The sequence below is a fragment of the Nilaparvata lugens genome, chromosome 10 (genome assembly GCF_014356525.2).
Source record: "Nilaparvata lugens isolate BPH chromosome 10, ASM1435652v1, whole genome shotgun sequence".
NCBI lineage: Eukaryota > Metazoa > Arthropoda > Insecta > Hemiptera > Delphacidae > Nilaparvata > Nilaparvata lugens.
Window position 1 is genome coordinate 14,439,560 of NC_052513.1, and position 26,094 is coordinate 14,465,653.

Here is a 26,094-nt window from a genome sequence, read left to right on the forward strand (position 1 = left end):
CAAACCATATAAATATGATTGGGAAAGAATAACAGGCTGGAATACATGAAGGATGTATCCTTCATGGTTGCTTTGACAAGGCTAACTAACTTGCCAAATCAAGCATTTATGAGTTCAGCATCTCTCTATTAATATTGACTCTGTATTAGAATTTTTCCTGGGGAACTGTGTGGAAAGAACATTATAAGCTATATTATTTCTTGATGCCACAAAGTCCAACGAGCGCACTCCATTATCATTGCTTTCTTCATGCAGCCTATGTTTAATCTTGTCACTTATGTGTTCCTGCTACTTCCCTGATTCTTTACTAATTTTGGAATTCATGTATCCTATTACAATTTTGATATCGTTTGATGGGGTGCTATTATATATTTGTTCTAGCTTGCTGTAAAACTCATCCTTGGAGCCTTCATTCTTGTATTCACTCTCAGCATGCGCATTTATTATTCAAAGGTTGAAAAATTTAGTTTTTAACCTCAGCACACAGATTCTTTCGTTCACTGCCTTGAAATCTAATAATATATATTCTCCTTCATGTCATTCTGCACTATAAATACAACTCAGATTTGATTAGCTTTGAAATATTATCCGACTAGGACGATTCCTAGGTTCGTCAAAGCACCAACTCATGACAAAGCACCACCTTTTACTCTTTTCAAATTTAGTGCTGTATTCAGGTAAACACTGTATTTAATACAACTTTTCACTAATTTCTGTCAAAACTGCGGGAGGAAGCACCACGTGAGTTCCAAATTTTCGACTATTTCTTTAAAATACATTCAACCCCAGTCGTAGGACCAATAAACTTGGGTTTGGCGTAAACCACATGTAGATTGGCCCAATATAACGGCCACAGACACTGTCATTGGTTTAACTAAAGTTTTTTAATAAGTATCCTAAGGATGAGATTACAAGCAAATCTAAAAATAAAAACTCCTACTAGTTATAATTTATTATTTTCAAAAAAATGTTCAATTCTAAATATGGAATAAAAATACTCTTCATTAGACGGAGTTAAATCTTTTGTACCACTCAACCTTGACACAAATATCTTACTGTTCTGATTTAATTTTAATGAATGATCATGATTGATAATGATTTAATTGATGTGATCCACGGTACGGTGAACAATGATTTATCTATGAAAAAGTATTCGATTTTCTAGAAAATGAAATATTTATAAATGTCATCTCGAAATAAACTCAAGTCAAAACCTGACACTGTTCTGATTTGATTGTGATATGTAATTGATTTGATCTTATAATCAAGGATCTTATATAATGTATTAAAAAATATACCGATTAGATTTTTAAATCTTACAAATAAAATCCCCATCCACCATAACTTAACATCAATACTATTTCCAGTTGAAATATGCCACAGTTCTAATTTGATTGTGATATGTAATTGATATGATCTTATATTCTATTATAAAAGTCTTTTAATTTATAACGATTGGATTACCAAGTCTAGATAAAAATCTCTATTCTTCAAAACTTAACATCAAAATAATCTCTCGTCCAAATAGGTGTTTTTCAATTTATAACGATTAGATTATTAAATCTAAAAATATTTTTTTTTCATAACTTAACATCAAAATAATTTCTCGTCCAAATAAGTATTTTTCAATTTATAACGTTTAGATTACTAAATCTAAAAAATCTCTATTCTTTATAACTTAACATCAACATTATTTCTCGTCCAAATAGGTGATTAGAAAAAATATAACGATTAGATTTTTAAATCTTACAAATAAAATCCCCATTCACCATAACTTAACATCAATACTATTTCCAGTTGAAATATGTCGCAGTTCTAATTTGAGTGTGATATGTAATTTATGTGATCTTATATTCTATTATAAAAGTCTTTCAATTTATAACAATTACATTACTAAATCCAAATAAAAATATCCATTCTTCATAACTCAACATCTGAAAATTCTCGTCCAAATACGTGTTTTTCAACTAAATGAAGTTTCGTCAATAATATTATGCAAGGATTGAAGGATTGCCATCAGAAAGTCGTACATAGTCATTACTCACTCAAACACCCAATCACATGGCAGTTTGGGCATTTTTGAGGCCGGCCACGGTAGATAGCCGGTCGTCTTGAACACCCAGTAATCGTAGGTGACTTTCGAAATCAGCATCAGCAGAAGTAGAATTTCCAGCGCAATTATGTACTGAATGTAATCCGACCAATGCTTCTTGTAGACACACACTTTGTTCTGATCCAGTTCAATTACCTGCAAAAGAACAATGAAGCAAAATAATATATGAATTATATTAGTAAACTAGCCGTGAGGCTTGCTTCGCTCGCCATACTCGTCTAGCCCCTGGACTGGATCGTCCAAAAGTGAAATCAGCGGGCTCGCTTCATTCGCCTGCATTTTTCATTTGAGCATGCTTCATTTCATCAGAAAGTCAAAGTACTGAGAAAACCGTTGGAAAACGCTGATTTTAGGGGTATCTTTGATGAAATATTAAAGTCATCTCATCACAAAAATTTTAGTACCAAAAACAAACCTCCGTATCAAAAGTATCCTAGTAACCTAGTATCAAAAACAAACAGTACCACAAAACCTATGTACCACATTAGAACATTTTCTGTCAATTACTTTTGCTAATTTAGGGGGTATTTTTGGCGTTATTGCAAATTCCTTTTAACACAACATTATTAAATGAAGGTATTAAATTCCTTCTAACACACCCCAGCTGAGCTTATGTAGTGAATTTGAACATTTTCTGTTCATTTGTTCTCGATAAAGCTGAGAAAGCGCAAAAAACACAGATTTTGGGCGTATCTTTGGCGTTATTTCAAATTCCTTCCAACACAACATTATTACACCCTAGCTTAGCTTCTGTACTAAATTTTTACAATTTCTGTTCATATGTTCTCGATAAATCTGAGAAAAAGAAAAAAAAACGCTAATTTTGGGCGTATCTTTGGCGTTATTTCAAATTCCTTCTAATACAACATTATTACACCCCAGCTGAGCTTCTGTAGTAAATTTGAACATTTTCTGTTCATTTGTTCTCGATAAAGCTGAGAAAGCGCAAAAAAACACAGATTTTGGGCGTATCTTTGACGTTATTGCAAATTCCTTCTAACACAACATTATTAAATGTAATTATAAAATGAAGGAAAATTAACCTACTTTTTGGGGAGTATATGAATCAAAATTTATAATCATCTTGTCATAATCATCATGATCATTATTCCTGGACGGAAATTAAGTGAGGGAGTAGTGATATGTGATTTCATAACCTAATATTAGACAACAGTTACTTTTTATTTGGGTGGGAGATAGTACAGGCTCAGCCTAGGTTTCCTCCATGGTCATAATTATATTATGATTATAATGTTTTGTACAATAAATGAATAATAAAATCATAATGTGTCATTGTTTAACTACTCAAGAATAGAAATATGCCTTACTCAGGGTGGTAATTTTACTAGAGGATTAGTATTTTGAGAGGTAAACAAAGCATGTCATTTAGTGTCTTTTTTATTTTTTCTTGACTTGAAAATGGCATATTAGTGTCCGAAATATGTTGTGACAAAATAATTCAAAAGCGTACTGAGATTTATATTTTTATTTACATGTCATTTGGTTATGTGAGCAGTATACCATGAGCAGCATATTGATAACAACTGTGATGGAAATTGATAATGGAGAATTAAAAGAGAAAAGTAGTAACAAGATAATCGTTCTTACCCTTTGATTGTTAAAGTTGTTACAATAAAGTTGATCGCTGTCCATAATAATGTTCCTGTTAGCTACCAACCAAAACTAAAACATAAGAAAATTTTAATCAGTTTTAAGTTGGACTTTAATCAAATCAGAACTATCAAAACTAATCAATACTATTTAGCTTTCGCGCAACAAGAATATTAATAGAAAATAAGAAGAAACACATCAGTACTATTGAACAAAACAAATTCAAATTATTGTTATAACAACTTATTTATTAAAACATTTTCAATAGTCTAGTTTCGGTTGCTACACAATATTATCAATAGTCAATAATCAATTCACAATAATTAAATAGTAAACAGGTTAATAAAATAACAAATAAGTGATTGAGACGGTTCCACAGTATTTTTACACAATCAGCCTCAACATCCATCATCTTCATTACATCACAGAGTGATTCATTACATCACTACTAGATTGTAATGTTCTAGCCCACCTAGCATTACTAACAGTTACTATAGAGAGGTCCACGTTATAATGACAGTGGAGAAAGATAGGAGAACAGCGTAGCCGATGCTATGCGAAAGTCAATTCCCTCATTTTAACATAATCATCGAATGAGTGAAGCGAATTCTATGTTTCAAGTAAATCGGAATTTGTTCGGAATCAGAAGTAATTCGGAGTTTGTTTGTACCGCAGTTACAGTCGCAGTTATGGTCCGATTTGAATAAAATTTTGTATAAAAGTACTTCGAAACAAGGTGCAGAAACTGATACATTTAAAATTTTTGAATTCATTCCTTTTTCAAGATGGCCGCCCTTTATTCGGAAATTTTACCCTAAAAATCAACCTAACTTTTCAATACTTTATCGGATCAGGTTCAAATTGGGCTCATTCTTCTCAGCGCTTTAAAGCGGTATTATTTCATGTATCACATGTTCAAAATTTTGAAATGTTTGGATTTCGAATTCCCCCCCCCAAACCAAATTAAAGTTTCCGATTTTTTTATCTTTTCAACCGTGCTTCCAAGCTCAAAAGTGTAGAGGACCTTTATTCTTCAGCGCTCCAAGGTGGTCTTATTTCATATAACACATGTCCAAAATTTTGAAAATTTAGATTTCGTTCATTTTTTCCAAATCTAACATTTCAAATTTCAGATTTTGTATCTCTTCAACCGTCCATCATAGCTCAAAAGTGTGAAGAACTTCTATTTCTCAGCGTCCTCCACCAAGCCTATTGCATAATATGATCATCAAACTCTCAATCCAATTTGTTTGTGTGTGAATAGGCGGGCGTGAGTGTGAGTAGTAATGTTAGTGAGTGTAGCGAGTTCTACTGTTCTTCGAACTACTTCGTTATTTAAATCACTTTCACTGTCTTTATAATATCAATTTAGTATTTCTGTGAATTTATATACATATTTTTTGTGTAAGTTGAACAATTTATTTAACTTGTCTTACACCCGGTTGCAAAAAAGTCTGTTAACTTTCAATCCCGATCAAATGCCACGAGAACCAATCAAAGAAGCTTTTTTTTTGAAAAATCCTTCTCTGATTGGTTCTCATAGAATTGAATCATGATTAGAAATTAACAGGCTATTGTGCAACAGTGCCTTAGAATCTTAAGAACCTATTCTGTTTAGAGACCATACTCTACGTGAAAACATTATCGAAATCTCTAATTGAAAACATTGATATGGAAATATTCATTCATTTATTTATTTTATTCACAATCACAAATCATAATTATAATATATAATATGATTGGGAGAAGACAACAGGCATAGCCCAGAACTGTCTTCTCCCAAATTTTAACGAATAAAAGTTTCAAAAAAGAATGAGGTTAAGATTTCACTTTTCACTTCAAAACTAATGACTAAACTAAACATTTTAAATTTTGATATTTTAAAACTAATTAGCAACAAAAATATTTCACTCAAATCTCTACAAATTGGAAATTTTTGAGTAATTTAAAAAATATTGATCTACTCTTACCAAACATTGAAAATTAAAGATAAACAATCCAAAACATGAGATAATTTTGGAATGACTAACCTTCAAAATTTGAGCAGTGGAGCAGTCGCAAACTATCCTATTGTGGGCAATGGAGACAAATTTTGATTTCGTATTTCGATCGAGGGCATCATTCAAAATGTAGATCGGTATCTGAAACATTTTATTCAATTACAAAAATTAATTTCTATAAGAAATGGCTCAGAAGAAATTCAAAATGAAACTTCTAATAACATACTAGTTGACAAAATATTGTACCGTAGTTGTTTTTATTTATTGCTGAACTGTTTTTCTAACTAACAAAACTGAGTTATTTATTTTTATTCAAGTTTCTAGAAGAGATTAATTGAAAAACATTATCATCGCTACAACTTATTGAGGAGAACTTTCAGATTTAATATTTACTAGAAACTAATCTCCTAAATAATATATTTCATTACTACTCCGTACATTATAATTATTCATGATATACAGAACAGGAATTCTGATTCTTCAAATCTACAGAATTGAATGATTATATTACTCGATAATTTACATCTATCTATTTCGACACATAATTGATCAAGATTTAATTTGGTCTATAGTTTATTATTTTTTCAATTATCAATACTTATATTTGTTCAGATTATTTGGTGTTTTGACTTGTTTGCTTTAATGTTCGTTCGAAGTTACAGATTTAAAGCCAAGTGAGACAGTATTTTACTATGCAGATTACACAAGAACCCAACAACATTTCAAACCAGAAACCACAACACCAGATACAGGAATCTTTTCATCACCAATGTTGCAAGGAAGGCACTATACCAGAGACATTTCAATCATTTAGCACCAAAATAATATAATCTACTTCCTGCAAACTTTAAACAGATTAATCATCCTAGAAAGTTCAAAACAATAGTACACAATTGGTTGATGAGCAAAGGAAGACAGAACATAGAAAACATTATTTCAAACAACAACTAACCACCTAATGACTTACTAAACACTAACTAATTAATAATCCGCACAAAAAACAAATTAAACCTACTCTAGAACATGATGCTATCTATCCGCCATGGTCAATTTCTACACAGAAAAAACCAAACAAGTAGAGAACACATTATAAGAATTTTTTGTAACTAACTATTGTATGTAATTGTAATTTATCTAATATTTTGTGTAATTAATATTGTAGTTTTAGTTTTTTAGGGAAATAAACATTTATTTATTACTTCATACAACCATAATTTTTTTCATCATTCATAGTTTGTCTGAAATTAAAATTTCTAGGACACTGTACTAAGCTATCTGAAATATTAATCAGCATTCAATAAATTAAAAAATTGTGAATGTAAAACGTGATAAAAGTTGAGAAGTACTTACAGAAGTTATTTCATTGTGAACCACACTTAGAACGACGAACTTGTGTAGGAAATTGGAGCTCTCTAGAGGTTTCAACTCCTTGATTTTGTTGTAATCGGCATAAAACTCTTTGACGTCTTGATATGTAGGGTCAGTGCTGAGCTCAATGAGATCAGTAATCTGAAAATGAAAAAAACAAAGGATTAGTTTTTATTCTTTAGTTTTGAATACAAAAGCATTGTGAACAAAATTAAATCATGAAAATCCCCTTTTGAATAATATTCACAGAAGACAATAACGAATAAACAGCCGTAGTGAGATAGTTGGGAAATAAGATAGCAAAACCAAAATAGATTAAAAAAAACAAAGATAGAGCCCAAAAGATAGCAGAAAATAAAGAAGAGATTCGCAAGTTATCTCTTACAATAAAAGTTCCCAATTCCCATTTATATAAGCAGAAAAAAGTAAGAAACTTATTACAAAAGGAACAGAGGAAAAATCAGCAGTGAGCTCTAAAACTGTTTTTCTGTATTAATTTCTTATCAATAAACTGCTTATTGAACATAGAAGGCATTCGTGTCAACCCATAATAGAAAAGACAAAACAGAAAAGATAAGTAAAAATATTTAGTTAAACTACAATACAACAAAATTAACGACGCATCACTCAAGCTGATATGTTGCGACTTTACGTTTTGACAGGCTTGTTCAATGAGAAAAAAATGTTTAGAATTAAATTTTCAAAGTAATCTTGAGTAGATAGTCAAGGTTAAAAATAAGTTGAAAAATGCATGATAATGTTGTTTCAACAAGCTTGAAATTAGTTCAAAAAGACCGGTTCAACATGGTTTATAGAACAGTGATTTTCAATACAGAAAAAGCAGGAAATTTGAAGTTGATGATAATGAGATTTACAATATTCTTATTTATTGTCCCTTTCAGAGCTGAAGCTCCTATTCTGGAAGGGCTTATCATTATTTTAATTATTAAATTTTTAAATATATAAAATTATATTCGAATATATTATTATATTCTAAATATATAATAGTTGTATAATACTTATTTATTACATTGTGTACAAATACTCAACTTGAGGAAAGACACAATAGGCTTATGCCCGAAACTGTCCCATTTTCCAATTTTATACTACACAGTCTAAAGAAAAATTGAGATTATGTCATTTTCACTTTTCAAAAGAGCAATATTTACGCTTCAAAACTCAGATAACCAAGCAAATTTTGAATTTTTAATTATTATAAATGTTTTTTCTGTGAGAATTTAAAATTGAGTTTCAACCTTCTTTAACCTCAAAATTGTTCCAGCAACCAGTTTTTTACTCAAATATATGTGTAACGCTAGTTCGCCTCCATGGTGCACACTGGGTAACGCTAAATGGCAGTCAGAAAAACTTATGTTCTCCTAACCAAAAATTACACAAAATCTTGAAGAAATTGAGAAAATATAGTATATATGTAGACATTTGAGACTCATGAGCTTTATATGTGTTGTGTATCTATATATATAAAAGCGAAATGGCACTGACTCACTCACTCACTCACTCGCATAACTAAAAATCTACTGGACCAAAAACATTCAAATTTGGTAGGTATGTTCAGTTGGCCCTTTAGAGGCGCACTAAGAAATCTTTTGGCAATATTTTAACTCTAATGGTTGTTTTTAAGGGTTTAAAGTTCGTATTTTAGCATGTATATTCTTCTTCTCCCAATCTCTTATTTATAATTGAAATTTCCATATCATATGTTACTATAGAACTATAATCTAGATAGAGTACCTCTTCGAAACAGTTGTTAACTGGCAACTAAATTAATAATTTTGTCAGGTTGGCATTAAGTTGAGTTGACTTTGTTAGGTTGTCACCAAGTTGAAGATTTAAATGCATTTATCGCGGAAAAATTGATTGGGCACTGCTACTTCAATCCTGGGAATATTATATTACTAGCCGTCAGGCTCGCTTCGCTCGCCATATCCGTTTAGCCAGACGTTTAGTCTGGACCCCCGACTGGATTGTTCTAACATATGATAAAAATGCTCAAATGAAAAATGCAGGCGAGCGAAGCGAGCCTGCTGATCTCATTCTTGGACGATCCAGTCGGGGGTCCAGGGGGCGGAGCCCCCTGGCTAGACGGATATGGCGAGCGAAGCGAGCCTGACGGCTAGTCTGCCATACGCTAGATAAAATAAATAAATATTTTAAATGTTTTAAATTAAAAAAATCTGAAACAATAAATTAATAAAAAAGTATAAATATTTTAAATGAAACTATCATGTATCTCAATACACCCCTAATAATTTGGGGTGCTCATTCAATAATAATAACACGTTATATTCTAATTATTCAAATGATTTATCATTTCTTCTTCTTTTTCTTCTTCTTTCGACGCTTTACAGCTCTAGGTGGGCCTTGGCTTCCTGTATAATACGCTCCCAATTTATTCTCTGTTCTACTAAACGTTTCCATCCACGTTTTTCCATGGTGCATAGATCCTCCTCAACCTTCTAAATCCATCGCTTTCTGGGTTTCCTCTCCTACGAATCCATCGCCTTCTTCCTCTTCTACGCGTTCCCTCCATCCTTCCTTCTAACAACTGCCTCGACATTTATGTGACAAAATTATAATCTAAAGACAGTAATAGTTTATTTTTCAAATTATAGATAGAATCTTGATAACAAGATATAAAATATTATGGATTGAAAACGGATTTATTCTAGAGATATTACCTCGTTGTAGCTGACATTGAGTACGGTGGTGAAATTGGGTAGCGGTTTGGGCAGAGATGTGAGCCGTCGGTTGGAGCAGTCGACACTCACTGGATACATCAGAGTTTTGCTGATCGACACTAGACGGATGATTGAGCATGAACACTTGTAATTGGGGCCTTGTGGACATTCTTCGTCAACCTTTTTCAACAAAAATTTATTCATCAAATAAGTATAGTGTACAGTCTAGTGTAGAGAATAAGTATAGTAGGCTATAGAGAATATTCCCGGACAATGATGTTATGTAATAAGAATTAATTTAATTAAATAGAGACAATACTAAATTTTCGTAATAAAATAACAACCCAAATAAAAAAATTAATTTCCAATTATCATCATAAGGAAATTCTGAGATACTAAATTATTGAGATTAAAAGTGGAATATTTTCAATTTATAAAATATCCACAAAAATACATTATTATTGATTTCTTATAATTATATATGTAGCCTATTGATAAAAATTATTACAATTCTAATAAATGTGAACAATTCAGTACTTGGAATATCGTTATAATTAGGTGCTGTAGCACATAACAGAGAACACTTTAAAGTTTTATAATACTAATTTGAATAGGTAACACGATACAGATAGGTGAAAACCACTTAGAAACTTGAATTATTTTCTAAAATTTTCGGCGGCTGTGCCACCTTTGTCAAAGGTCTTTGTAGTTGTGATGGTGATATTATAATAATTATAATAAATTATTGTGATATCTCAAAACACATTAATTACTTTGTGTTTACTTTTGTGTAACATTACTTACTTAGTTACTCACTGGGTCATCTATGTTTGAGTCGACATTTTACCTCACCAACATCTCCTTCGGTATCTCCAAGCCTTTCCTTAACGGACTTTTGAATGTATTTTTTGGAAAGAAGGTTTGAATGTTTCAAATTTATAGATTTTAATCGTTTAAAGCGAACGCACACCGCAGCAAACAGACACAGAGAAACCAAACGACTGCATGCAAACGTGAGCAGACATATTATTATTATTATTTTTCAAGGGACGGATTCAAGGATCCAAAGGTTCAAAGAACCCCACTCGTCAACCGAAGCTTATTGAATGGTCTTCTTTGGGCAGTGATGAGTTTTGGTCTCTCCACCCACAAACTCGTGACCTAAGTGAGTTCCACTCCTGGCTTTTTTGTAGGTCCTTCCGCTGAAGGAGGGGTCGCCAAATTGCCTCTACGGCACCCGGTCACCCTCGACTCAGCCTCTAGACCTACATTTGTGCCTGTAGTTTCAGTCATCTCTGGTCTCTTGAGCTTTTCTTTTTGCCCCTCCGAAACTGCCCTGATGGGGCAGATCCCGTGGGTTTGAAGGCAAGGTAACTTCTGGAGTTGCCTTGGAGTCCCTTTTAGTCGCCTCCTACGACAAGCAGGGATACTGTGGGTGAATTCTGGTTTTCAACACATTCTTGAGTACGATGTTCGACTCAAAGCTCCCTCAACCTACCGGGGGCGAATTATCAGACATAATTAAACAAACAGACAGACGTCTTGCTACATTCAACCACCTGGGGAGAGATTTTCCTTTTTCCTCTGTCTCCATATTATATCAGTCTGATACTGTATGCGTTTATCTTCAACCATTTGATTAGGCATAGAAACTATTCACCTATACTACCTATTTACCTATAATAGTACCTAGTTAATTGTTGCTTACCTTGATGGAGAAACGCAACTGAGTGAGAGATACCAGTTCGGTGCTGTTGAACCAATGGTACTCAGAACCAGTTGTACAGAACGTTGTGTTTTCATTGTCAAACATGATGGCACGATTCTTCTCCTGCAAGTCGCTATGAAACGCCCGCAGCGCTTGACAATTCAGATGGTGGTTTTCTGCAGCGAGAAAAAGGTTTTAGCACAAAAAACTCGATTTCCATGACGAAATGTAACATGTGTGATGAATTTCATAATGATGCAACCTAGCAAATTATAGAAATTACATGAGGCAGTATCAATGAAAAAACATTTTCCTGTTGAAAATGAGGACATTGAAAAAGTTGAACGAACGTTAAAAATCGAACAAATGAAAAAGAAAACATACTATAAAGAGATCCACTTCAACAGTCAGCATTCCTTATAAATAACATCAATATCTGTTGAATAGGAATTTATAATGTGGAATTTCTCCGTAGGCCCAATTGAAATAATACACTTTCCTTTGCCACATCCACATTATTAATAAGATTTTTTCGCTGACTGCAGTCCTGTGAAAAAATCTAATAAATGTGGATGTGACAAAAATAAAACTAAGTTTTTTCAACATCATTATTGTCAGTCACAGTTGATCTCATAACTTTGAGGTGTTTTATTATAATTTATTGCTTCTTGTGTTTTTTAGTTGTAAATTGATTAATCTAACTATACAGTATTTTGTGCAACGATATGAGAAAATTATACATATAGACTGAACATGCCACCTAAGGCTAGGCACACACCAGTTAGTCAAGAAAAGACAAGACACGTTTAGTCACAATACTTCACATAGTTGCTTATGAAGATATGTCTAATTGCAATGATTAATCAGTGTGTGTTTCTCCATAAGCAACTATGTGAAGTATTGTGATTAAACGTGACTAGTCTTGTCTTGACTAATCGGTGTGTGACCAGCCTAAGGCTGGGCGCATACCAGTTAGTCAAGACAAGACAAGACATGATCAGACACGTTTATTTATTTATATTTTTTACAGAGAAGCACTGATTGGGAGAGAAAAACTAAGGATACTCCTTGTACTATTTCTTTCCCAAATTTAGATAACACTTTAAAAGTCCAAAATAGGGTTATGATTTCACTTTACTGAAATTTAGTCCATTTTCACTCAAAAACAACGAAAACTAAGATTTTAAATTTTGACGGTTGAAAACAGAATAGTAGCAATTGTTTAGTAACAATACTTCACACAGTTGGAGCATGGAGCATGACTAATTGCAATGACTAATCAGTGTGAGTTGCGCCATAAACAAAAATATGAAGTATTGGGACTAAACGTGTCTGATCATGTCTTGCCTTGACTAACTGCTGTCGCTCAGCCTTAGAGAAAGGTATATTGAAAAAACAGGAGAGGACGTGATATCTTTTGAACTTTAGGATGAAAGCTAATAAATTTGAATATGAGAACGAAGTATGAATGTAACAGGATTGGGCACGATTTTGTTCATGTAGAAGCAAGTAGGATTCAGGATTTTGCTGTATTCAATTTTTTATAATCGAATTATAAAAATAAGGTAGGTTGAGTAAATTTTGTATGGTTGGAAAGACCCTTGATGGTGAAAGTATAACAATTGAAAGAGCAACAATAAGGAATAATTTATTTTAATTGGATTTAAATTTAGAATAGGTTTAAGGATAAGAGGCTGAATTAATCTCTAATAAGAATTTCTTATAACATTTTCTTCTATAAATTTAAATTTTACATCAATTTATAGGTTTAATTTCGAGTGGAGAGACCACTCCATAGGTTTATTCCGTGTTGGAAAAAATGAGCTTGAAAATGAAATTTGATACCAGGACATCAAATTATGAATCAATCGATACGCTAAAGCATAAACGAATAAATTATATTTTAATAGACTATAATGATGTTATTCGATACATCATTGAGCTAGGGGCTAGAACGTTGAATTGAAAACAGTAAACAAATTGAATACCCAATTACTGTTCATTTTGTACTGTAATTATTCAATATTTCCCGTCAAATTGATAACAGGCTATTAAAGGGAGCTAGAACATTGACTAGATATAATTAAGAGTGCCTTATTTTTTCTACTTCTACCAGAGCACCGATCATATAATTGAGACTGTCATCGTTTTTGAAGCACGATAAGGTAGTTCATTCTTGTTTCTACTTGACTGGCAATTACAATCATTAGAAACAGAGCTTCACTCATCCTATTCAACTAAAAACAACAACAGTATATTTTCTTCTTATGAGATTGTTTATTCTGAGGTGCATTCTTCAAAACATAACATTTTTTATTCTTTATTGATTCATACAATAAGTACATGATAGGGAGAAAAAAAATGAGGTAACCTTGTGCTATTCCTCTCCCAAATTTAGATACGGTTACACAAGAATAGAATAGAATAGAATAGAATTTATTGTAGTTTTATTACTATAATTTATTACTATTTTATAATTTTATTACTATAATTTATAAAATTATATTATTATAATTTTTTGGACACATAGTCCAAAAAAGGTTACATTGCTCAGATAATATGAATTTCGCACTCTTGGTACTTCCGTTGGCTGTGTGACTGCTTCAGATCAGTACTACCTTCATTTATTAGCTTCAATGAATAGCACAATGCATTTTAACCGAACTTGGACTTATAACTCACGTTTCGTTTCAACTCGGTTGACCAGTTGACTGAACCTACTTCTACAACAGTGTTATACTCCTTAGACCGAGGTATCAATCAATCAATCTCTTTATTCAAAACATACATCAAAATGTACATGAATGCGTCTTTCTTTATTATTTTCAAAATAATAAAATAAATACAAGTAAAAAACAAAATACATCAACAATAGGTAGTCTAAATACATAATGAGTTGGCACTATAAAATTCTTCATAACTGTATAATTCTAGTTCCACGATATACTTTTTCAGTTTGTTTTTAAACCTTGTAATATCTTTTTCATGATTAATCTTAGTAGGGAGGTAAGTGATGAATTTGATGCCCATATAGGTCGGGCTTTGTTTGTACTTCTCTTTACTACGTTCTTTGATAATAAAGTTGTTCCTATATCTTGTATTATAGTCATGCACACTGGTTTGCCTGGGGAATTTGTCTTCATTATTTTTTACGTGTAATATTGTTTTATAAATATGAAGTCCATACACCATCATTAATTCTAACTTTTTAAAAAAATGTCCTGCACGACTCTTGTCTATTTAAATTAAATATTTTTCTTACTGCTTCTTTTCGGAGTTTTAATATCCTATTTTAATATCCAACTTTTTATATCCTGTTTTAATATCCAACTTTTCATTTCAATAATAAAGTTTTATCAATTCTACAGTGAGATAGTACCTTTAGACTTTTATTTTCAATGCCAACACGCTGTAATAAATAATTAAAAACAAAGGTTTAATTAATCGTACAGTGAGATTGTAGGCCTACACTTTCGACTTTTCTTTCCAATAGGCTACCAACATATTTTACTAAATTAAAACACAAAAGTGTCATTAATTTTATTCTACAGCGAGATTTACCTCAAACTTCCAGCATTGATTGAATGGGAAATAATATTGATTGAATGGGAAATAATATTGATTGAATGTCATCTATAAGGATGCGATCACATTGTTATGAGTGAGTATATGTATAAGTGCACGCTTAGTTATGCATGGCCAAACTGCAGATGAGAAACAAAATCTGGAAAAGGCAATAGGAATACTCACACTGAAAGCGTGCGCTTGCTGGTTGCGTTCAGTGTGAGCAGCTACATGCAAGTCACAACGTGTTTCAATGACACTTTCCAGATTTTTTATTTCGGCTCATGCATGATTCGACGTGCACTTGCACATATACGCATTCAATGTGATTCAGTAATCTCCATTCATGACCAGCACTTGCTGGATAGATTGCGTCAACAATGTAAAACTTGATAACAAATACTAAGATCAAGATGGGAGGTCAGTCATAGATCTCAGAGAACATTGTATTGCCTCTTCATCCAGGAAGTAGAGTGCCAGACTCACAAGCCTCTCGCGAAGAATCCTCTCAAAGACTTTCTCCCCCTTCTCACGGAAATATCATATTGGAAATCTTGAGTGCTCGGACAGGGAAGCTATTATGCGATCGAGCCAGTCTGGCATGAGGCAAATTGATATCATTTCTCCTCCTTGTGTTGTAGGTGTATGAAAGTTATTACAGTACTAGTAGTTCTGTGAACAATAGACCTCACGCAGTATTCTCATCCACAAGTACCTGATTGAAACTATAGAGCTTATGGAAATACAACAAAAGACTGGCTTCTCCACACATCTGTGTGATCACTTGTCAGCTGATTTATGACGAATAATTCTATAGTCTGATTTTTACTCTAATATTGGCGTATGAAAGAGGCTCCTTTTTCTTTTTATATTAACTCAATCCTTATAGATTATATTAGATTGAACATAACTTATCATACACATGATGAAGATGTGTGTTTGTCAACTTCCGTTCAATCTAATAGAATCTATAAGGATAAAGTTATTAACATTTTGTTAATAACTCTGGTGTAAGCCCAGCTTAAAGATGCATACCTCTTTAAGGTCTGATTGAAACTATAGACCTTATACAAATACATTAATAGACTGGCTTCTCTACACATTTCTGTAATCACTTGTCAGCTGATTTATGATGAATAATTCTATAGTCTGATTTTTACTCTAATATTGGCGTATGAAGGAGGCTCCTTTTTCCCTTTATATTATCCTTGAGATGCAAAATTTCCAAAAACCTTGTATATACGTCGATGCGCAATTTAAAAAGGAACATACCTGTCAAATTTCATGAAAATCTATTACCGCGTTTCGCCGTAAATGCGCAACATATAAACATTTAAACATTAAAACGGTGTACACACGTACGTTTGCCTCGGGTGAGCATACGTGTATGGGCTTGCATTCGCACGTGTGGACACTGTTCGCTGAGGCATGTGGGCGAACCGGAACCCTGTCGGTATTTTGGCGTGCTCAAAGGCGCCTCGGGCGAGCATTGAATGTACGTGTGGACACGATTTTGCCATACGGGTGAGGCAAAACGTAAACATTGAAGGCGTCTTAACCTAATTCCAATGAATTAGGTTAATGAATGACAAATCAAATTGTGATCCAATAACTAATTGTAAATTGTAGGATTTTTGTAATTTTGTAGGATATGTGGATTGTCAAATATTTAAATAGAAACATGCATGGAATATATAATTTGTATCATGATTAACAAATTTAGAACTGCATAATTTAAGTGAAAAAAGCTTCTCTAAAGGGCTCCTACAAGAAAGTATAGCTCAAATATTATTTTACTGTGACTATCAAATCATCTTGTGTTTGTTTCATGTTATCAATCAGAGTTGTTAATTAAAATTGTAATCTTCAATATGATATTATATGTTTTAGATAGCTAGGCTATCTATAGAGAGATTTATTCAAACTTTGAACTAGTATTCCCTTAAAGGTAGATCTTGAAGCTAATCTTTTGGAGAATCTTGTTTTGTCATGTGTATGAGCAGAGTTAGTTTAAAATGGGCAGCAACTTAGTATTTGATTCAATTTATGGCTAATTTCCTTAAAGAAGACTGTCAATTTTGTGAGACAGTGTTAAGTGCTTTGATTAGGTCATCAAAACTTCTGGAATTATTGTAGAAATTTTCTTTTTTTGAGATTCAGAATAGATATTGGAAACCAACAAATGAATCGCCTAATGTCAAGAATCTCAAAGTTGGAGCCAATCGTTCTTGTGGAGTTATTGATTCCCTCATGATGATATCATTATTGTTTAGATAACTAGTTGAATTAGATTCAGTATATTAACAAGATAATTTTTTGACAACCTAATAAAGTTTGAACTGTCAATCTTATGTCATGTAGCAATTTATTTCCTTACTTCAACCTACAATCGTTCAACCCACCAACATCGTTTGTCAAGTTTTATTTTTGATTTTATTATATAAGTCATTGAAATAAAATGATACTGCTGCAATTTGTGATAACTATCTTTAATGATGGAATGACGCCATTGTTGTCATGTGGAAAATCTACATCTACCATGTCTTCGTGTCGTCTGCAAATCAGATAGCTTTTTGAATGCCGAGGCATACGTGGATCGCGTCCACAAGGACGTACAGTGAATGTTGAGGCATATGTGCATACGATTGTTCGCGCGAATCTGTACGGAGGTGTGTACAAGGCTTAAGAGAAATGCCAAACCGTCGACTTGAATCTTAGACCTCACTTCGTTCGGTCAATAAGTAAGTTTATATTCCTTATCAATGTTTTTCATCCAACCAAAGCTGAGAGTTTGAAGGGAAACAGATAGTAACGTTTCAAGCACTTACCAGAAACATCGAGCACAAAATGCGACATATGCACGTTGATCTCGGGCAGCAGGGTGAGATTGTTGTGCGAGAGCACAAGCTTGCTCAGTTTGGGCAGCTGCGTCACCACTCGCGGATCGATCTCAGCCAGTCCGCTGTTGCTGAAGTTGAGGCAGATGAGGCCGAACGTGCTGCCGAACCGTTTCACGAGCCGAGGCACCTGCGAGTCAGTCACCGACAGACTCACTAGGTACTGCCAGTGCTCGCTTGAGGCGTCCAGCTTGTCGAAGGTCACATTGCGCAAGTGCAGTGCTGTCACCGATTTGCCGACACCTGTTGAGCAACGTTTCGTCAGTTCGTCGAAAATAAGCACATCACATTCAAGTCATTCACATATTAGAAATGCTAAATCAGTTCATCGTTAATTAGCAAAAAGATTTACATTGATCAAAGTCATTCACAAATTATTATGCCGCATCTACATGATGGCCAAATGAAAGCCAATGTCGACCAGCGTCAGTATGTGGATGGGTGGTTTAACAACGTTGGCCTCATTGGGCACTGGTCACATTGCAGGCTGGGCCAGTGACTGGACAAGACATTAAAAACAATGCAAAATCAATTCATGGAAAAATAGTAAATTAGATAAACATCAATAGGATTTTTCATATAAGATATCTTTCTCGAGCCAGCCCTGTAGTTCGGATGGACACGTAATACCGTCGGTCCCGACTTTCTAAAGACAGTCGTCAGGTCACGTCAGACCCAGAAATTAATTAGTAGCGACCTGAAAACACCGACATCAGACCTGAGCCAGCCAGGTCACTTGATAAATTATTATTAAATTTGACGGTACTGATATAGTAAGAAACATTTTCAACTCAAAGGTTTAACAGTTTGATATCAAAATACATTCTGGATGAATCACTGATTTTGAATTATCTACAGCTCTAAATCTGGGCTAATTTAACAGTTGTATGAAAAAATACAACATTGCATGGAGTAGGTACCTGGGTAACTTAAATATAAAAAATGAAGAGATAGAACATCACTCACCAGCGCAAGAAAGACTCTCCTTCAACAAATTATCCGAGGTGATGTGACAACAAATCACAGAATTGCTGTCCGGCTTTACGTAAACACACTTGCAAATATCGGTCGGCTGTGGGCAGTTTTCAAATGGAATGTGTATGCAGTCGGGACTATGTGACGATCCATCTTCAGCTGCTAGAGTGGTTGAGGAAAATACAAGGCACAAAAGTGTTGTCAAAACAAGGCACATTGACATCCCACCTGTAAACAGATCAAAATTGTTTTTGAATTATTATTGGACTAGCTATATCATAAATTGCAACTAAGAAATGAGATGAATTGAATTCATGTCTTCATCATAGTAGGGCAAATTAAGGGCGCAGCCGGGCCACTCTTACAATTAACTAGATGAATCAAAAGAAACAATAGCTTGGAGATAGAAAAAAGTATATTTTGGTTGACGTCCTCTGATAAATTTATACAATCTACAATAAGCTTATTATTTGACGAATAATATTTTAATTATTATCAACGTAATCACGACATGGTACCTACTTGACATGAATAAAGCTAGAATCCAAAATTATCAATAATACAATTTTAATTTCAAAATGAACTTTGTTTTAGAGAAATACTTTGACTGAAATAAAGTTGAGTATTAATAAGATTTTGGTTTACAGCACAAATTGAGAACACTAAAGTATGTGAACCGGAAATTAAATTGGTGATGTCATCAACGATACTCTTATTTTAAAAAGAATTAAAAACAAAACAAATTCTAAGAAATCAATGATGAATCATAGTCCTTTACCTTGTTGTGTTTGAAAATCAACAGGGTAAAAAACTTTGTAGGTTAGAAAACTTGTCATGAATAGGAATCGAGTTGGAAATCAATAGTACTTGCAAAAGGGTAAATGAAGCTTTAAGAAATTGAATAACAATTGTGTTGCGTTGAAAATAAGATAATGAATGCAGGAATAGACATAAACATGTCAAAACAATTTGAAATCATGAAAAGATAACCTAAACACTACTGAACTAAACAGCTGTATACGAAAAGCGTCGAAACACAAAAATAATGTCAAAACGAATGATAAGATACGTGATACGATCCTCAATCCTTCATGTATACAGTGTCTATTGTGTATCAGCAGCATGATACGGAACGTATGAAAAAATAATAATGATTGCCTCAATACTGCAAAGTTTTAATTTGTCTAGTGTATAAACATAACCTAAAGCGTTATATTCAATTAAGATTAAAAAGGTGATAGGAATGTTTGAGTTATGGCTTTCAAATGGTAATATATTAATGCTATTTAAAAATGAATTGATAATGTTAAATAATGAACAGGAATGAATAAAATTTGAAACACTCGCACATTTGAGATATCGCACTTGCGAATGACACTCAGATCATGACAAGAGAAGGATACTGATTGAAATTACGTGTCAATATTACTAGATACGAAGCGATTAAGCAAATGATCAAAACAACAAGTGGCGCTTAATTATTTACAGCATTTTCCAACGCAGTTTCCATGAATTTCAACCGAATTAATAGGAAAGCTGTTGCATTTATGGTGCCTGCTACTGCTTTGGAAGTGTGACAACTTGTAGAGCCTACTCCACTAAAATAATTAATAAATCTTAGATTGCCATGTTTTTTCAGCTAATCCTTGGAAATCGACAACAATGTTATACATGGTTGATCTCGTCTTGATCTCCTCTATCGATCTATGTAGGTCTCAATGCTAGATTCCGCGGCCCATATGCTAAAGTGCTCCCCTCATCTGAAGCTGTCGGTCAACTCACCTCTCATCATCATCCGTCTCATTACCCTCGCACAAGCCTAGACATAATGTGGGTATCACCCTCAGTAAAAAAATCAACCATTTGCACCTTTACTTAAAATAACTTACAGTAATAAGATCATAGATAAAGTAGGTACCCTAATTAATTTCAAGACCAATATGAACATTTTTTATTTTATTTAATAATTCATTACCGTACAAAAATACCGTCGCACAACCCAAAAGCATAGATACCTGTATTTTTTTTTTAAATAGGTAATTTCATTTTTATTTATTAATTGATACTATTGTAGAAGTAATGGATGATAACATATCATTCAATTACGAATTATGCTATCTCAATAAATTCTGAATGAATTACAGCAATAATACAATCGTGTCTATTTCAAATTGAAAAAGCTGAGGATATTCTTTGTTCAATATAGATTATGGTACACCTTTACACATAAATGAATTACTTTTTTTCTGGAATTCTGAATATGTTTTAGAATTGGATGACTATAGGTTCCTATAATTCTTATTCTTATATGAAGAGCTGTCAATACTACACTTTTATAAATAATTATTGATATATTATTTTTTGATACAGAGATATTTGAATAACAATTACCGTGATACCTTAAAATAAGAGCAAATAATAAAGCAAAATATTATTTAAAACCTTCTGAAATTTATTTCTCATTGCAGGAAGTATTCGTCACTTAAAATGATCTCAGTGTTAAATTTAATTATTCAACTGATGATGTATAATATTATTAATCATAATACCATTATCATCTACACATCACTATATATAAATTATTTAAACATACGGGTCCGTATGAACTGAAGTGTACGCATTTTTTGTTGTTCATAGCTTGCAATGAAGCTCTTTTATTGGAATAAACATTTATATAGAGTATTAGTATTTAAATAGTGGTAGTACAGGTATTAAGTACCTAAGAGCTCTTCCTAGACAATATAATAGAAAAATTCTAGATGAATATACTATATATTTAAGGAATCTTTAAAATTCCATTCATACCTCAAGCTATACATAAATACGTTATATCATCTCAACTATTTCATACTATTTTCATGGAATTTTAGAGAATACTCTCTTTCTCTTTACATTCTCGTATACAGTATATACGAAGATTGCTATTTTCATTGAATTCCTTAAAATCATCTTCAAATTCCTTCGATTTATATACAGTACCTATAATAAAAATGCAAGTTTTTTAATACTTTCTATGGTATCTCTGTTCTGTCTCCTTAGGCAGCTCGCAACTGGACTAAACCATGAACGATGATGACCTCTGTTATGACCAGGAAATTTTCGGGGCGAAAAAAACTCTGGCCTGGTCTCTGGTGGTCATTATAATCCTGATTGCCATCTGCATGACCATAGTGTTTGCCGGTGTACACTTTCTCATGTACCTGATACTGGCCACAATGGCTGTGCTTACCATCACTTACGTTGCTATGCATTTCAACAGGGGTCGACATTCCACACATGATGTCAGTATCAAACACCAATTTATTTCACTTTTTTCCATGACAAAACTTTTAAAATGTCAAAAAGTCAGTACCTCAGCTTCTAATATTCACTGTGAAACAGTTGTACCTATCTCTATCCTATACTATTAAATGAGCAATTTCTGTTTATATGTTTATATATCTGTATGTGATCGGATCTCGAAAACGGCTCTAACGATTCTCACGAAATTTGGAACAAAGTAGGTTCATGATATAAAAATTCGATTGCACTAGGTCTCAACCCTGGGATAACTCGCTGAAGGACATTAAAAGGATAAATACGTCCTTGGAAAAACAGCTGACAATTTCGTCGTCTGTTGATGATGGAAGTGAGTGAGCGAGTGCATGTGTGTGGGACTGAGACAAAATTATGACTCAGCTGTTGAACTTTTGTAATCATTCAATCAGATACTTAGTGCCGGTTGTACTAAAGCCGGTTAAATTTTAATCCTGATTAATTCCAGTGGAACCAATCACATAAGCTATCTTTTTGAAATGGTCTTCTCTGATTTAGTTCAAGTGAAATTAATCAGGATTAAAATTAAACATGCTTTTGTGAGAGAAATTTTTGCATTCCTCTGGGAATTAATCTCAATCCACTGTGATTAGATAGAACCTTTCTGTATGAATTATGAATATTATTATAATTTATTCTTTCGTAATAAATTGTATATGCTTTTGTATTCAAGAGCGGAGCTCGGTGCCCCGTTATTAGAGAATTACTCATTCACAGATGGAAAAGAAATGTGATAAACTGATATAGAGTAAACTTATTATTTATTTATTCAATCATTTAACATTTCACAACTTATAGTAAAGTACTTTTACAAAAATTCCCACAGTGTGGGTTGGAGTGGCGTGGATTAGCGTGGGTCTACTTTGCGGCAGGCCTTAAGCCTACTTATATAGGGGAAGAGTACTTTGAGATTCTTTTGAATAAGAACTTTCTCTCAGGTGACTGAAAGTCATCAATAATAATATTTTTGTTCAATAAAATACAGGCTTTTAACTTAAAAAAACATTTTTAAAAAGGAAAAATTCATTGAATCATTTTAAAGGTTAGTTGGTAACCCTATATTTTGAACGTTTATAGGTACACATTTTAAAACTATTTCAATTAATTCTGATTATGTATTTGAGATGACCTTTTTTCTTTTGATATTAAAATAGGACTGAATCGATGTGCATCATACACGGTGTTATATTATACTTTAACAATGAATATATGATTTTTAAGATTTCCGTTTAAAGCAATAATTATAAAATTAAATTTTAATAATAATTATAAAATTGAAAATATTTGAATGGAAATTTTAGCAGTTTTACTATACATTTTCGATTGTAGAATGTTTCATAACATATTATTCAATTGAAAAAATAAATTTTCATTACTAACAGTAAAATGAATGCATTTCTAATAAATTAATTCAATTTAGTGTGATAACTAAAATTTGTTGAACTTTTCAGATGGATGATGCTTCATCATTCTTTGAAGAGGTGGTTGAGATTTGAAGGAGCAATCTCACTTTCAACTCTACTTCTTCGGATTCCGTTTAACAAAGACTGAGATACAGATAAACTGTACAAAACGTGATAATGTACCTATGTTAATCTACAAGAATTGTCATCGTAATTTCAAAAGTAACTTCAACTTCAGCACACTACATCTGTAATTTATCGAGATACTTTTCAACATCACTTCAGATGAAATTTATTGCAGATATGACACTCTTATTCATTTTGATTCTATTATAGAATGAGGACACATGACTTTCTTGGAAAGAAAAAAGTTGACTAAGTAAGGACTGGAATTAATATTTGGTATTTTTGTTGTGAGAATTATTCTTTCTAATAAATACAATTTCAGAATTTGATTGGTAGATTTTTATTTTTACACCTTCAATTTTAAAACTTCGTTGTTTCATTCATATCAAATGGTGCAATAATTATCAAGCTATCCAAAAACAATAGCTCTTATTTGAAAAAAACAAATAAGTTTTTCAAATAGCCCTATTGTGAACCTACCAACAGGTCATTCAAAGAAACCAATACCGTTTATCCTTCGATTACTTAGGTATAATATGGCATTTTATTCCCAATAATTTATCGACTCCGCCAAATGTAATCTAAATATAATTTTTTATGTGTTTTAAAAATTATCTTTCAATGGTTTGGAACCCACCTAAAGCTATATGGCTCTACTAATCCCTCATCATACTTCATATTACTCACGCACAAGCCTGAAGCTTATGCGGGCATCACGCTCAGCAAAAAACAAAAACGTCAAATTCTAATTTAACAGCTGGGTACAGTCTAATCAGTTTCATTTCATGAATAAAGTATAGCCTCTCTACTACTATGACAGTAGTTCTAACCAAAAAAAAAAAAAATCAACATTTTCTAGTCAAAACATAGGCTAATACTTTTATTTACTTTTTAGAATAGAAAAAGTAAAATCGTACATAATGTATTCGTAAATACAAAATTTATATAGTAAATTTTTATAAATTCCTCACACGTGAATGAGTATTTTTAGTAAGCAAAATTATTATACGTAGGTAGTTTGAAATGGAATCAAATAGGGACGAGGATGACATTGGCTTATCTGATGTGGTGTCAGTGATAATTTCAAGTGAGGATGGCCAGTACCTTTTGGTTTCCGATGAAACTAAACACAAAGGTTTATTCTGGATATTTACAAAATCGGCAAGAAACAAAACTTTCAGATCTGCTGCCGGTGACCTTTTGGCTGAGAAATTCCATTCAAATTTCAATTCTCTCAGAGAGCATCTTCTAAAATTTTACAACGTTTGGGTACCTGATGATAACAGCTTACACCATGCTGTTTTTGAAATGATCATTTCTGATGATCAGAAAAATTCACTCAAAATGGAAAATAAAATGTGGGTAAGTTAAAGTAGATCGAGATACAATTTTTATCAATCTAATAAGCTTAATAGGCCTACTGTATTCAAATTTTCAAAAAAATGTAAGTTTTTACAGTTTTTGTTGAAAAATATTTCTTTAAAAAGGAGTTGAAAACTTGAATAGAGACCTATAAGATGCTTAATTGCTATATATTTCTAAAAAAGAGTAACATCTATTTATCTTTCACTTGAATAGAAAATATGTTATTTTCTGTAAATTTAACACTGTATTAAATTTAGAGATAGAGATGTTGTAGAATATTTACATGATATGGAATAAAATTAATCAATATGTTATATTTTCCACTTGTCATGTTTTATTTTTATAAAACTGAGGGTCTCAATGCTCAAGGCCTTATTTTCAGTTGACGTTTGATTAAATAAAACATTTCCAGTGAAAAAAACAAATTATATTGAACTTTTATTTTATAATCGATTTTGTATTTATCAAGATTACATTAATGGCAAATACTCTTGAACTACTGTAGGAAAGATAAAATATGAAAGGCAATGTATATGCAAGGAAAAATACAATAAATTAATTCTTATATTTATATCAATTAAAAACCAATAAATATCAATTCTTAGCGCAGTTTGTTCAACTGGCAATAATAATATTATTGTCACGTTTTGAAATTGGATCCCGAACTTCAGCTGTCTACTATTTACACAGAAAGGAAGTTGGTGTTCGAAGACTGAAATAAAATCAATGGCTATTAGTGGTACCCTCAGAAGTCCTGAACTACTGGACTATATTGCTAGCTCACAATCAGTCAAAAAGAAGCAAAAAAGTACCGAGAAACCATCAAGTGGCCAAGATAAAAACCATTCAACTCTGTCAAATGCCACAGTGATTGACAATTTGACAGAAGTGAGTAAAAAACTGATATTTTTACCAAGGAATATTTTCATTTACTTACATTATTTTGCTCT

At 32.5% G+C, this 26,094-nt stretch overlaps 2 protein-coding genes across 5 annotated transcripts in view; one reads left to right on the plus strand and one right to left on the minus strand.

Moving 5' to 3' along the window:
* LOC111049957 (protein halfway) overlaps nt 1-26,094 on the minus strand; it is a 27,298-nt gene continuing 1,204 nt past the window's right edge. For 2 of the 4 annotated variants that reach the window (XM_022336417.2, XM_022336341.2), the window contains exons 2-9: nt 18,927-19,163; nt 17,892-18,203; nt 11,500-11,675; nt 9,792-9,971; nt 7,075-7,233; nt 5,755-5,865; nt 3,722-3,796; nt 1-2,248 (exon numbers count right to left, since the gene is read on the minus strand). In XM_022336417.2, coding sequence (XP_022192109.1) covers nt 2,042-2,248; nt 3,722-3,796; nt 5,755-5,865; nt 7,075-7,233; nt 9,792-9,971; nt 11,500-11,675; nt 17,892-18,203; nt 18,927-19,158 — 1,452 coding nt within the window. In that variant the 5' untranslated portion in view covers nt 19,159-19,163 and the 3' untranslated portion in view covers nt 1-2,041. Of the gene's footprint in view, nt 2,249-3,721; nt 3,797-5,754; nt 5,866-7,074; nt 7,234-9,791; nt 9,972-11,499; nt 11,676-17,891; nt 18,204-18,926; nt 19,164-19,457; nt 19,604-19,713; nt 19,978-26,094 lie in introns of those variants that run through there. The other 2 variants (XM_022336202.2, XM_022336271.2) reach the window with 2 other exon arrangements.
* LOC111049758 overlaps nt 24,628-26,094 on the plus strand; it is a 10,463-nt gene continuing 8,996 nt past the window's right edge. The window contains exons 1-2 of the mRNA XM_039436629.1: nt 24,628-25,141; nt 25,835-26,032. Coding sequence (XP_039292563.1) covers nt 24,803-25,141; nt 25,835-26,032 — 537 coding nt within the window. The 5' untranslated portion in view covers nt 24,628-24,802. The remainder of the gene's footprint in view (nt 25,142-25,834; nt 26,033-26,094) is intronic.